General features: G+C 32.8%; 1 protein-coding gene across 1 annotated transcript; it reads left to right on the top strand.

Moving 5' to 3' along the window:
* Nucleotides 1–388: 388 nt before the first annotated feature.
* LOTGIDRAFT_109285 (hypothetical protein) lies at nt 389–14,147 on the top strand (the record flags this gene model as incomplete). The annotated part of the gene is made up of 17 exons (XM_009046050.1): nt 389–511; nt 1,773–1,879; nt 3,453–3,656; nt 3,947–4,060; nt 4,424–4,537; nt 4,700–4,757; nt 5,345–5,419; nt 5,843–5,895; nt 6,492–6,601; nt 8,573–8,697; nt 9,111–9,257; nt 9,797–9,895; nt 10,223–10,338; nt 11,871–12,009; nt 12,780–12,833; nt 13,099–13,232; nt 14,009–14,147. Coding segments are annotated over 17 exons (1,911 nt in total), but the record flags the coding sequence as incomplete, so codon positions are not given.

The following is a 14,147-nucleotide window of genomic DNA, read 5'->3' as shown; positions in this document are numbered from 1 at the left end:
GGAAACTGTATATGCTAGCGTGAAAATGTTGGGATCAAATTATGCAAATAAGTCAAACTGGGTTTGGGGATATATAAAGCAAGAATGAAAAATGCAAAAAAATATATATTTAGGTGATAAATAACGCTAACAATGATGTGAAAAATTATAACAAGTAAAACAAAAACTTACGCAATTGACACGAACCGGTTTTCGAAATATTATCCTTTTTCAAGTGTCGAGGAATGGTTATAGTTTATAGATCTATGTAAGTTGTGTTATAGTTTATAGATCTATATAAGTAGGGTTATAGGTTATAGATCTTGGGTTTTCACTATTGAATTATTTAAATCGCCCAAAATTAGTTTTGAAAACATATTTAAAATGTCATCATTGAGTATTTCATTGTAGGGCTGAGATTTATCGTAAGCAGGGTGATGTTACCATGGCTATAGTCAACTTTACTCAAGCCATCAAATTCAATCCCACAGATCATGAAGCATATTTTCAGAGAGCTCAGATGTATGAACAGGTATTGTATCAATTTATTTACTTATTAAAGACTGTTTATTGGTATCTGAGTTGACTAAGTCAGATATCAAACTAGATTGTTAGCATTATACACAATATATTAGGCTGCAGGTTTCCAATTTTACTAAATGCTGGTACACAATCTTGTAACTGATTACACTGAGTAGCTTTCAATACAACTCAATATCAATATTAACTGATTACCCTGATTTTCATACATCCCACTCTTAATTTCATCTGATTACTGAGTAGTTTTCAATACAACACATTATCAATTTCAACTGATTACTGAGTAGTTTTTAATACAACTCACTATTAATTTCAACTGATTACCCTGAGTGGTTTTCAATACAACTCACCATCAATATTTCAACTGATTACACTGAGTAGTGTTCAATACAACTCACTATCAATTTCAACTGATTACACTGAGTAGTGTTCAATACAACTCACTATTAATTTCAACTGATTACCCTGAGTGGTTTTCAATACAACTCACTATCAATTTCAACTAATTACTGAGTATTTTTTAACACATCTCATTTAATTTTAACACTAGTAGATTTAGATTACTGAGTTGTATTCTTTAATCAACTGATTGCACTGAGTAGCTTTCAATACAACTCACTATCAATTTCAACTGATTACCCTGAGTAGTGTTCAACACAACTCACTATCAATTTCAACTGATTACACTGAGTAGTTTTCAATACAACTCACTATCAATTTCAACTGATTACGCTGAGTAGTTTTTAATACAACTCACTATTAATTTCAATTGATTTCCCCAGGGCTGTTTTCAATACAACTCACTATCAATTTCTACTGAGTATCCTGAGTAGTTTTTAACACAACTCAATTAATTTTATCACTAGTGGATTTAGATTACTGAGATGTATTCTTTAATCAACTGAGTAGTTTTCTATACAACTCACTTATCAATTTCTACTGATTACCCGAAGTAGTTTTCAAAATAACTCACTATCAATTACTAATTATTGGAATATTTAATTTACGGGGTTGTATTCTTTAATCAACTGATTGCTTTGCAAAAAACCGAGGCCCTGAGGCTGTGCATATTAAAGATTCCTCGACATTTGGAAATTGAAAAAAGCATAGGCTAATTCTGCTGACCTGGCAAAATTTCAATCATTGCATTCTGCATGGCGTTATCCGTCTTCATAAACCCATAAGGTGCAGAAAATGACTCACACTTTTTTGTCTGTGCCTTAGATTTTAACCTGAATTTGTATTTATTTTAGAGAGGTGAAATGTTATTAGCTCTAGAAGACTATACCACATGTAAAAGAATAATGCCCAGTAGAACTGATGCCATAATGAAACATGGATTGTATTATTTTGAACATGAGTAAGTACATGTATATAGGTTTCATTAATTGTACTTAAAATATCATGCATTTTGAAAATTTCACATGAATATATATGAGTATGTTGGCTTCATCCACGTTCGTCCGTCCAAGTCCGGCCATCCACAATTGCTTGCAAATACTCTAAAGGCACAGTTCTTGACAGGTTTTGCTGAAACTTGGTGTGCATGGTTTTAATCACCCTAGTATGAACCCTATTTAAAATAAGAAAAATTGGAAAAGTAACCACTTAAGAAGCACAATATTGAAAGATTTTGACGAAACTTGGTGTGTATCTGTCATCATCCAAGGTTGAAATCTATTGAAAGTCCAAAAAAAGACTTAAAACATTTGGTATGAGTTATTACCATTGTTCTTGAAAATGCGTTCAATTTTTAGCTCATAAACACTCTAGAAGGTGCAGTTCTAAGTGGATATTGATGAAACTTGGTGTGAATGTTTGTAATAACCCATGGATGATCAAAACTGCAAGTGGGCATATAGTACGTTGCCAGGCAAGCTATCTTGAATGTTTTGAATCATATTTGCCAGAGAGGTACCCAGTATCAGTTTTGTTTTACAAAGGTTTTAACTTATTTGATTAATACCAGTTTGTCATCAATATTTATTTTGTGAAACTCATTCAAGGTGTGATGATGAGGCTAGGTTTAGTAAATCAGCCAAACCTTATATACCAATGAATTATCCTATATCAAGAAGGTAATGGTAACACATTGGGCCAAGTAGCAGTTTGAGTTACTGAAAATTGTTCTGTTGTTACTTTACTTTTGATTCTTTTGTTTTATTGATTATATTTATTGTTATAAAAATTTTTTTTGTGGTTTTCATAATTAGAATGTACTCGTTATTCTCTCTTTATCATTATGTGACATGGATAATAAAAATTCAAATCATCAAACGTATATAGTGGAATGTGCTGATTTTTTGAGAATTTTAATCCAGTTGTTGATTGTTTGGAGAGTTGTTGTTCTTTTTTTCATACTTATAACGTTGTAATTTGTGTAAAGTTATCCTTTATTCTGAAATTAGTTATCTTGATGAGAATTTTGTATCTGAAACACAAATAAGTAGCATGAGTTGAGCTCTTGTCTTGTGTCCCCATGGGCTGAATGTTAGACAGGACCATATTTTGGGTGTCGCTTGATTGGAGAGTTCTAAAACAGGTTCCACCTGTTCCAATTCTGGCCTCAATCGAATGGTACAGAAGTAGATATGTCACATTTCAAATTTTCTGTCTATTTTATTCTCTGCCATTTTGAATTTTGTCTGCACCTACTATATTTTCTGAAGCAAATAGCACTCTGAACTGTGTTTCAACTTGTTTTATTCAGTGTTTGGTTGATTCCATGAAGAACTCACCAATCAAGTTTAATGGACCTAATTCTGCCCCATGTAACATAACTGTAATTATCGTATATATATATTATGTTTTCCCATTTATCTCTCGGGGAGTTATCATGTCTGTTGTTTTTATTTCATAATTTCTGATTGTTGTTGTGTTAGACCTTTTTTCCGACTTTCATGCGGAATATTTATAAATTGTTCTTTTTGCAGAAATCCAAATTGGAATAATGCCATCAATGATTTTACTGATTTACTGAAAGTAGATCCTCTCAATGCTACAGCAAGGTTGTATCGTGGTAGAGCCTATGCTAAATTGTCACAATGGATACCAGCTGTTCAAGATCTGTCAGCTGCCATTCATCTGGATCCTAGAAACTGGCAGGCATTTTATCATAGAGCTTGTATCATTAGAAAGTAAGTTTGTGTCTTTCATTTTGAAGAATTCATCTTGTATACTTAAAACTTGTGGCCGTGGGTTCTTATTTCAGTCGCTACATAGAAGTCTGGTGACCTTGAATAAGTGATCTTTCCTCATTATTCCAGTCAACCGAAAGTACGAATTATCCAGTGAAAATCATTGCCAAGAGGTTTTGCCAAGGACCAGCTGGCAAACATTCTATCTTTTTTTGAATTTTGATCCAAATTTGAATATGTAACTCTATAGATATAATCTCGTAATAGTTTTCAAACTTTTTTACCTTCAGGACAAATCGTGAGAGAGCTCTACAAGATTATAGTATGTCTTTATTATTAGATGATTCAGAAGAGAATATTTTATCATATTTACATCGTGGTATACTTTATAATGATTTAGATTGGTGAGTAAGGAAAATAAAAAAATACTTCTTGTCTTCAAATATTTTTTATTTTGATATTTCCAGTAAATATCTTTGAATTTCCTATGTATGGAAATTAGGATATTCATTGATAAACATTGACTTCTATTGTGTAGCCACTTTTAGCATTTTGGTTAGCATAAATCATGACAACTTATGATGTTAAAATTTGTTTAAAAAGGAATCCTTTCAGAACATGGATGGCAAGTTTAGTAACCCTTAGAAAAATTGAACAAAACACCCTCATCTTCTATTCAATTGGATGGAAATCTTATATCCAAAATTTGTGCTCTTAAACATTCCCTAAATATGTTTTTAAATGTTCGAAAAATATCTGTATTTCAGCCCAGAAGATGCTATAGCTGATTTTGAAAGTGTTTTAACATTAAATAAAGATGTAGCTTGTGCTCATGTTTGTTTAGGTTTAATTTATATGACGAAATTCAACAATTATCATAGGTAAAATTATCATAAATTTAGCATAAAAATTCATATTTCATATGGAAGAATAAAATAAAAAAAAAAGTTTCAAAAGCTTAGACCTTTTTTTTTAATTCTTACTCATTTATTTTAAATATAAATTAAAAAGTTACTGATATATGCATTTTTTTTTTTATGCAGAGCAATTAAAAAGTTTACATCAGCAATAAAAGTAGATCCGACACATCTTAGAGCCTATGTTTGTCGTGGTGAGGCTTATCACAAGATACATGAGGTAAATATTTTTTTAAAAGTAATCAATATTTAGTTAGTAAATTTTTGATTTAATCACGTGATACATGAAGTAGATGTGGGTATTGGAATGATATAGTTAGTACGGTTTTGTCACATGATACATAAAGTAAATGTGTTTTATTATATTCGATATATAGCTAGTAAGGTTTTGGATTTAATCAAGTGATAATGAAGTAAATGTGATGAAGGACATTTGATATCGGTAGTAAGGTTTTGTCACATGATACATAATTAGGTTTTGTCACATGATACATGAGGTAAATACTGAAACTGAACATTGTGCCAAATGTTGTTGAAACTCGCTTTTTATTGGCTGCTCTGAATTAGCCCAGAGTAATTTTATTGGTTAAAGCAGAGGTTATCAGGTAAAGGCAAAGGTTATTCATACAAAGAAATTAGAATGATGCTGTTAGACCTTTACTGGAGTGGTTGAGTAAAAACGAAAGTTTGGTCTAAATTTGATTACACTTGGTGTGGACGTGTGATGTTCGAATCTGAAACATATTGATGTAAATATGTTTTTTATTTCAGTTAACTCTGGCAATCCGTGATTTCTCAAGAGCTATCCATCTCAGACCAGATATTCAACATTATTACATGTATAGGGTAAGTTAAATACTTAGGTTGCCAAGCACTTTGAAAAGGACTTCAGTTGTATCATAACCTCCTGGCACTCGGGGTTAAAAAAGGGATTTGGTGCATTCTGATACATCTTTGGGTGAAAAACTTTTTCAAAAAGGTGTACAATTAAAGGTATTCTTTTCTGATATTAATTCATGTTTTAGCTATAAAGATAAGCTTACATCATAAGGATAACTTGTTTAGAAATAACAAATTGTTTGAAAACATACGGCAAAGAGCCAACTAGAGGCCCTAGAACAATCAAAAGATTGCTTGTTGTCATGGGTTATTCATGTTATGGTCTCATTTTCGTATGGTGAAAATTCAAGGATTTGAAGCAATTTTTCATGAAAAACTATAGAAAGTAGTTTCAGACAAAAAAATTGTGGATATTGTGTTTAATTGCAGGGTCAACTGATATTAGAAACTGGTAATCTCGAATTAGCTGCATTCTGTGTAAGGTAAGGATCTCAACCAGTCTTATCTCAGGGGGAGCCACCAGAGAGTTGCATGCTTGTTCTCTAACCAGAAGGGCCAGGGTTTGCTTTGGGCATTGGTCGAGATAATACCTTCAAATTTTTCAACCTGGTTTCCCCTGTCGGTGATGCAAGTCGGAGGGGCTGAAATGGAACAAGTATCTATTTGTTCTGATGGGAAAGTGAACTGACGCTTGTGAACATTAAAGATTCTTCAGGAATTGCAAATGAAAAAAGAGCAGGTAATGCTGCTGCCCTGGCAAAATTTCTTTCATTTTCATCTTGAAGGTGCAGATCTCATTGATAATGAACGAAAGCATCATCATTATATATTAACATCATTAAATTCATCATCATTACCTACTTGTGTTTCATTACCATCATCATAATCATTATGCTCAGAAATCTTTATCTTGTCCAAAGTTTCCATCATCCAAATAATCATTATCATCTTTAGTCATCATCCTCTAACATCGAATTTGATCATCATCATCATTAATTACCTTCATCATAAACAGCAATCATAGATGTTGGCCGATTTTAATGATGATCTTCCAACTTGAGTTGCTTTTATTTTGTAGACAAGCTTCAGAATTAAATACTGATACTGTAGCTAGTTCACTTGGAGAAAAACCAACACAACAAGCTGTAGTTCAGTCATTCCTTAAAAATTATGATAAGGTAAGCAATAGTACTGTCTAATGTGATTTTGATTTCTTTTCCCTACTTAGCATCACATTTATCATATCAGCACATTCAAGATAGTCATATTGACTTTTACGAAATTTTGTTATCGACTAGAAAAAATAACGAACATGCAACACGAAACCCCAAATCTAAACAACGTACTGGCAAAACATTGGTAGCAGCTAATAAACTTTTCACATGAAGAAGTATATCCATCATAAGTGAGTTAGTATTTCATTATGAAAAGTGGTATCAGATGTCTAGAAGAGTAAGCAAACCCTGCATAGTGCTACATGTGTCATACACATGAGCATTTTTACCTGAAGATATACATGGACGTTTAATGTTCTTGTGTGTTGTCAAAACAGATGTAGATTTAACTCCATCTTATTTCATATTCTTCAAATGATAGTTTCATAAAATGAATTTATTTCCTACCAGAGAGGCCGATCTGTTGATGACCATAGAGTCAAAGCTAATCCTGCACTGTTAAAGGTTATTTTGTGTGAAACTAACTGTACAACACTAACTTTTTTAACTGCCATACCTGTGACTGCAAAACACTTACATTACAACATTGATGGTACAGCACTTACTGTACAACACTAACTGTTTTAACTGCCATACCTGTGACTGCAAAACACTTACATTACAACATTGATGGTACAACACTAACTGTTTTAACTGCCATACCTGTGACTGCAAAACACTTACATTGCAACATTGATGGTACAACACTTACTGTACAACACTAACTGTTTTAACTGCCATACCTGTGACTGCAAAACACTTACATTACAACATTGATGGTACAACACTTACTGTACAACACTAACTGTTTTAACTGCCATACCTGTGACTGCAAAACACTTACATTACAACATTGATGGTACAACACTAACTGTTTTAACTGCCATACCTGTGACTGCAAAACACTTACATTACAACATTGATGGTACAGCACTTACTGTACAACACTAACTGTTTTAACTGCCATACCTGTGACTGCAAAACACTTACATTACAACATTGATGGTACAACACTTACTGTACAACACTAACTGTTTTAACTGCCATACCTGTGACTGCAAAACACTTACATTACAACATTGATGGTACAACACTAACTGTTTTAACTGCCATACCTGTGACTGCAAAACACTTACATTACAACATTGATGGTACAACACTAACTGTTTTAACTGGTACACCTGTAACTGCAAAACACTTACCACCGACATTACATAATCGACTGCACAGCTCCAAGTGCGCAAAACAATTATTGACTTCACTAACTGTAAATCAACAACATAACAACATTGACTGCACTACACTAACGGTACATTTTCTGCACAACATTAACTGTACAACACCAACTGTAGAACACTAAAATTACAACATTGATTGCATCAACACTTACTGCACAACACCAACATTACAACATTAATTGCACAGCACTATCTATACAACACTAACAATACAACATTTTCTTTACAACTCTAATTGTACAACACTTACTTTACATTGATAAATGCTGAACTTAATTTGATTTTGTGTAATAATTGCTTGAGGTTGATTTTATTAATTTAACAAAAAGATTAACAATGATGTCATTTATAATAAATTTCCTAACAAAGCTTACCATTGCTGTGCTTGATTTGGGATAACTAAGTTGCAATTGTTTGAGTATCCAGACACCAGAACTAGCCTAAATCTTACCAGAATCTTTGGATCATGGTGTTGCATTCTGAAGAAAGGAGTGTTCATTTTTCAGCATTGAATCTGGTGATAAAAGAAACCAATTGACTTATTATCAGATACTGTTGGATTTATATCCCTTTGAGGACAGCCAAATCCTTATTTCTCTGCCATTGCTTTCGAGAGTCAGCCTAGTACCTACTTTCAAAAAAACCACCTTAATGTAACTGATATATATTTTTTTAGGCTATTGATGCTCTTGCCTCTGCTACACGAGTTGTTAGAGATCAAGGTGATAATAAACCAGTAGCTCCACTGTTTATGTTATTGGGCAAGACCCAGATGAAAGCTAAAAGATTCCAAGATGCTGTTCTGAGTTTCAATGAAGCTCTAGCTAGACTGGTGAGTAGAAAACATGTTAAAGGGATTGTTAAGAGGTTTTCTGAAACAATTTTTATTGCGAACACTGATAGCATCAATTTGCACCCTTCCAGTTTTTTATATCAAACATCCATGGTTCCTGTAATTCCACTACAACTAAGTGTTTGATGACGTCAGGAACCACAGGCATCTGACTGAAAGTTGAAAGACATGTGTCTTCAATTCACAAACATGGGCTAAAAGTAGTACTCCCCTCTCTCTATACATTTATAGCATAAATCATGCAATAACCACGAGTTAAACCATGTTATAGCACAGCTAGGCTCCTCCCACTTGTTTATACAACAAGAAGATCAAAGGAAATTTTCGATATAATATGATGGATTTTAATTTGGAAGCTCTTCCAATATGATTTTATTATAAATGATTTACAGAAACCTTGGCGTATCAGAGAACCCTGGCCAATGGAAGCTAGTGAAGCACATTATTTGTCTGGAGTGTGTCATGAAGAACTTAAATCATACAGTGATGCTGTGGAATCATTTAATGCTGCTATCAAAATTGATTCCAAGTTTGCTGCAGTAAGTTAACACTTGGATTTGAATATGGTTATTTTCTAAGAAGATTTTGAGTTTGTCATGTGAAGTATTGTGTTTAAATTAAGCAGGATGTCAGAATTGATTGTGGAACATTTTTTTCTCACTATCAATGATGAACACCAAGGGGGCGTTTGATTGGCAAGTCCTGCACGTTCAAACGAAAATTCAATAAAACAGTGTTCAGAATGCGTTCCACCTGTGCTGAAAAAAGTAGGTGTAGACAGGATTCAAAATGACAGAGATAGGAATTGATGTGTAAAGTTTGAATCTGACATATCCAGTTCCATATCGTTCTTTTAAAGCCAGAATTGGAACAGATAGAACCTGTTTGGAACTAGCCAATAGAGCATCACCTCTAAGTTTGAAAGGCCCTCTAGGTTAATAAAAAACTGCATTTTACTCTCAAATACAGATTGCATCTGCTTTTGGTCTTTTCCATGTGCCCAGTTTTTAGGTATGACTGATCAAGAGAAATGACAAAATGCACCAAGAATTTGTTTGAAAATAGATCATGTTTACAGGCATTTTACCAAAGAGGTTTAGCTCGTATGAAGTTAAGACAATACAAAGGTGTACAAGATTTTAACAGAGCTTTAGCAATTAATCCAAAGATCTTCCAGGTTTGTACACTTTTATATTCTAATCACACAAAATCACTTCATGTCTTAACAGAGTCTGCATGGCCAATCAGTTGGAATTACCTTAAAGCGATAAATAGTATAATTATTTGCCCTACTATTTATAGAGCTCAATTTCAGTTTCAGTATCCCTTTTCACAATGAAAACCAGAGGTGAAGTCTGTTGCCATTTCCAAAACTTTACACATTTGCATCAAATGTGTCTTAGCTCTTAAGTCCAGTTTCAAGTTTTATCATTTACACATGTATTCAAAACCACTAATCACTATTAATATAACATGCTTTATTTTTGTGTTGTTGTATTTTTAGGCGTTTTTAAGTAGAGCCTGCTATTATGGTATGAAGAAAAACTATACAAAGGCCATTTTAAACTGTAACGAAGCTTTAAAATTACAACCAAATAGTGTCAGAGCTTACTTATACAGGTACAAACAATGTTAATAGCCTTTTTCTGTTAACCACATCTCCTGAAACCCTCATTACAACAACTCCTGATATTTCTTTAACCACATCTCTTGATATTTCTTTAACCACAGATACTGATATTTCCTTAACCACATCTCTTGATATTTCTTTAACCACAGATACTGATATTTCTTTAACCACAACTCTTGATATTTCTTTAACCACATCTCCTGATATTTCTTTAACCACATCTCTTGATATTTCTTTAACCACAGCTACTGATATTTCTTTAACCACAACTCTTGATATTTCTTTAACCACATCTCCTGATATTTCTTTAACCACATCTCTTGATATTTCTTTAACCACAGCTACTGATATTTCTTTAACCACAACTCTTGATATTTCTTTAACCACATCTCTTGATATTTCTTTAACCACATCTCCTGATATTTCTTTAACCACATCTCTTGATATTTCTTTAACCACATCTCCTGATATTTCTTTAACCACATCTCCTGATATTTCTTTAACCACATCTCTTGATATTTCTTTAACCACATCTCTTGATATTTCTTTAACCACATCTCTCCTGATATTTCTTTAACCACATCTCTTGATATTTCTTTAACCACATCTCCTGATATATCTTTAACCACATCTCTTGATATTTCTTTAACCACATCTCCTGATATATCTTTAACCACATCTCTTGATATTCCTTTAACCACAGCTACTCATATTTCTTTAACCACATCTCCTGATATTCCTTTAACCACAGCTACTGATATTTCTTTAACCCCATCTCTTGATATTCCTTTAACCACAGCTACTGATATTTCTTTAACCACATCTCTTGATATTTCTTTAACCACAGCTACTGATATTTCTTTAACCACATCTCTTGATATTTCTTTAACCACAGCTACTGATATTTCTTTAACCCCATCTCTTGATATTTCTTTAACCCCATCTCTTGATATTTCTTTAACCACATCTCTTGATATTCCTTTAACCACAGCTACTGATATTTCTTTAACCCCATCTCTTGATATTTCTTTAACCACATCTCTTGATATTTCTTTAACCACAGCTACTGATATTTCTTTAACCACATCTCTTGATATTTCTTTAACCCCATCTCTTGATATTTCTTTAACCACATCTCCTGATATTTCTTTAACCACATCTCCTGATATTTCTTTAACCACAGCTACTGATATTTCTTTAACCACAACTCTTGATATTTCTTTAACCACATCTCTCCTGATATTTCCTTAACCACATCTCCTGATATTTCTTTAACCACATCTCTTGATATTCCTTTAACCACAGCTACTGATATTTCTTTAACCACAGCTACTGATATTTCTTTTACCACATCTCCTGATATTTTTTTAACCACATCTCCTGAAACTAAAGTTTAAACTAGGGTGTTCTGTGTATCTTTCGCCGGCGTTTTGAGTAGATTGTGTATATTTGCAGTAAATCTGAGAGTTTATTTGGCAACATCCACCAAATTCCAGTTCATTGTTACTTTCTGTTTTTTCAGGGGTGCACTGAAATTTCATATCAGAGTATATGATTTAGCTATTAGAGACCTGTCTAAAGCTGCCTCAATAGATAATACCTGTTCTCTAGCTTTCTTCAACAGAGCTGTCTGTTATCAGGAAAACAAGCAATTTGATATGGTAAGTAACATATAGACATCAAGCTACATAAAGGGATTGTAAAGATTTTTTTCTAAATTTTTGTTATGTACCAGGGCCACTGATAGCATTAATTTGTACCATTAAATTTATCAATCAGACATCTGTGGTTCCTGCAATTCCACACAAAAGAAATGTTTCATGATGTCAGTTATTGCAATATATACAAGGCCCTTCGCAATTAGTGATATCATAAAAAAAATTAAGAAAACCTCTCTACAATTCCTTTATAGTAGCAGCATGTTTCAATTTACAGGCTATATTTTGAAATATTTACATAATAGTCATAAAGTAATGGTAAAAACTAATGTTAATTTGAAAAAAGATGGTTATGGTTAAAACAGGTTTCAAATATGTTACAAGCAACAAGTTCTTAGGGATTTATATTGACATTAATGTAACAAATAAGATTTACAAAATATGATAAAATATACAGAAGGCGAAATATTCAAGCATATTTGTTGGTACTTTAAGACCAAATTTCATAGTCTGGAATGACCAGCCTATGAATTTGGTCTGAAATTTCATAGTTTTGATCAGTCATGCCTTAGCTGATTTTTTATTTTATAAAAACCTTTCTTTGGATAAAAGCTATTTTGCCTAAATCAAGATGACTTTTGATAACTGATGCTATTTTTCAAATAAAAAATTGGTTTGGCATGCATTGTCTGGCTTTAGATTGAATTGGACCATTAAAAAGATATGACATCACTTCTTGAAGTTCCAGGTAACATTTTATACTTGTTTTTCAGGCTCTGATGGATTATGGTATTGTATTACTGTTGGGAGATAAACTACTATTAAAGGTATTTCTTGTCTTACAAATTTGTAAATTAGTCAAATGTTTGTAATATCATTCAGCTGGAATATACATGCAGTTGAATTCTTTCAACAGCAAGCAACAAGCAGTACTATATTGTCTACAGAATCAAATCTTGCCAAGCATTTTGGTAGGAAGTGAAACACAACTACCAAATACTACTTAGTCTTAGATAAACATTGGGTTGATGGACATTAAAGTAAGAAAAACTTAACTTACATTTAAGGATTTTTTGATGATTATAATTTCAGGTGTTTATTAATCGTGGATTGTTATATTTTGAACGAAAGGATTATGATAATGCTGTGTATGATTTTCAAATGTCGGCTAAACTCAGTCCACTAGACCACAGAATACATCATACACTTGGTCTCTGTTATCATAAGTATGTTGAGATATTTTTTTTACTTTTTGGAGGAACACAACTTGCAGCTATTCATATATTTTTTTTATCAACTTAATAAGTATAGTAATCATACTAATTGGTTGGTAGATGACAAGTTAACATTCGCTTCCAGCAGATGCTGATATCACAAACTAGGTAGTTGTTGGTAGTCTAACTTTGACCATTCTTTAAAACATATAATAAGATTTAACATAAATGGACTTGTGCAGGCAAGCTGCATAACAACAAGAGCTGTAATAAATCCCCTAGTCCATTTTTGATCATTAAGCTTACTAACTACAAATGAAAAGCCTATATACGAAATCTGTCAACAATCGATAAGGGATATACTTCACATACTTTGTAAGGAAAAAGAGATGTGTCCTTATCCATGGTTTTTAACCTAGCCATTAATAGTAGTATAATTTTTATTGCTTTCCCACACATCAGTATGTTTGAACAGAATATTCTCCAGCTAGTAACTATGGTCTATAAGATGAATCATACTATTATACTAGTGAATACCTAATGCCACTCTGCCACTGGGTGTGTCATCTTGCTTATCCTTTGGGATTGGGTAATAATATTGATTTGGTATTGAAATAGAACCTCATAATTGGGGCAATCGATTGGTGAATTCTGCACATCCGAGATTCTTTTGATTTAAGCTAGAATTGAAACAGGCAGAACATGTTCAGAACTAACCAATCGAACGCCACCCTTGAAACACATTCATAATATTGAATCCTGCAGATAAGATTTCTGTTTTGTTTCAGACTTGGAAGACTACAAGAAGCTGTACAAACATTTACTGATTGTCTCAAATTAAAACCATTCTTCTTGGATGGACTAATTTCTAGAGGTAATGTTTATATGGATTATGGTCATGCTGATGGATTGGACTTCGCAAGGTAA

This window comes from Lottia gigantea (genome assembly GCF_000327385.1).
Source record: "Lottia gigantea unplaced genomic scaffold LOTGIsca_10, whole genome shotgun sequence".
Taxonomy (NCBI): Eukaryota; Metazoa; Mollusca; class Gastropoda; family Lottiidae; genus Lottia; species Lottia gigantea.
The sequence above is the reverse complement of the archived record's forward strand: the minus strand, read 5'-3'. Positions and strand labels throughout refer to the sequence as shown.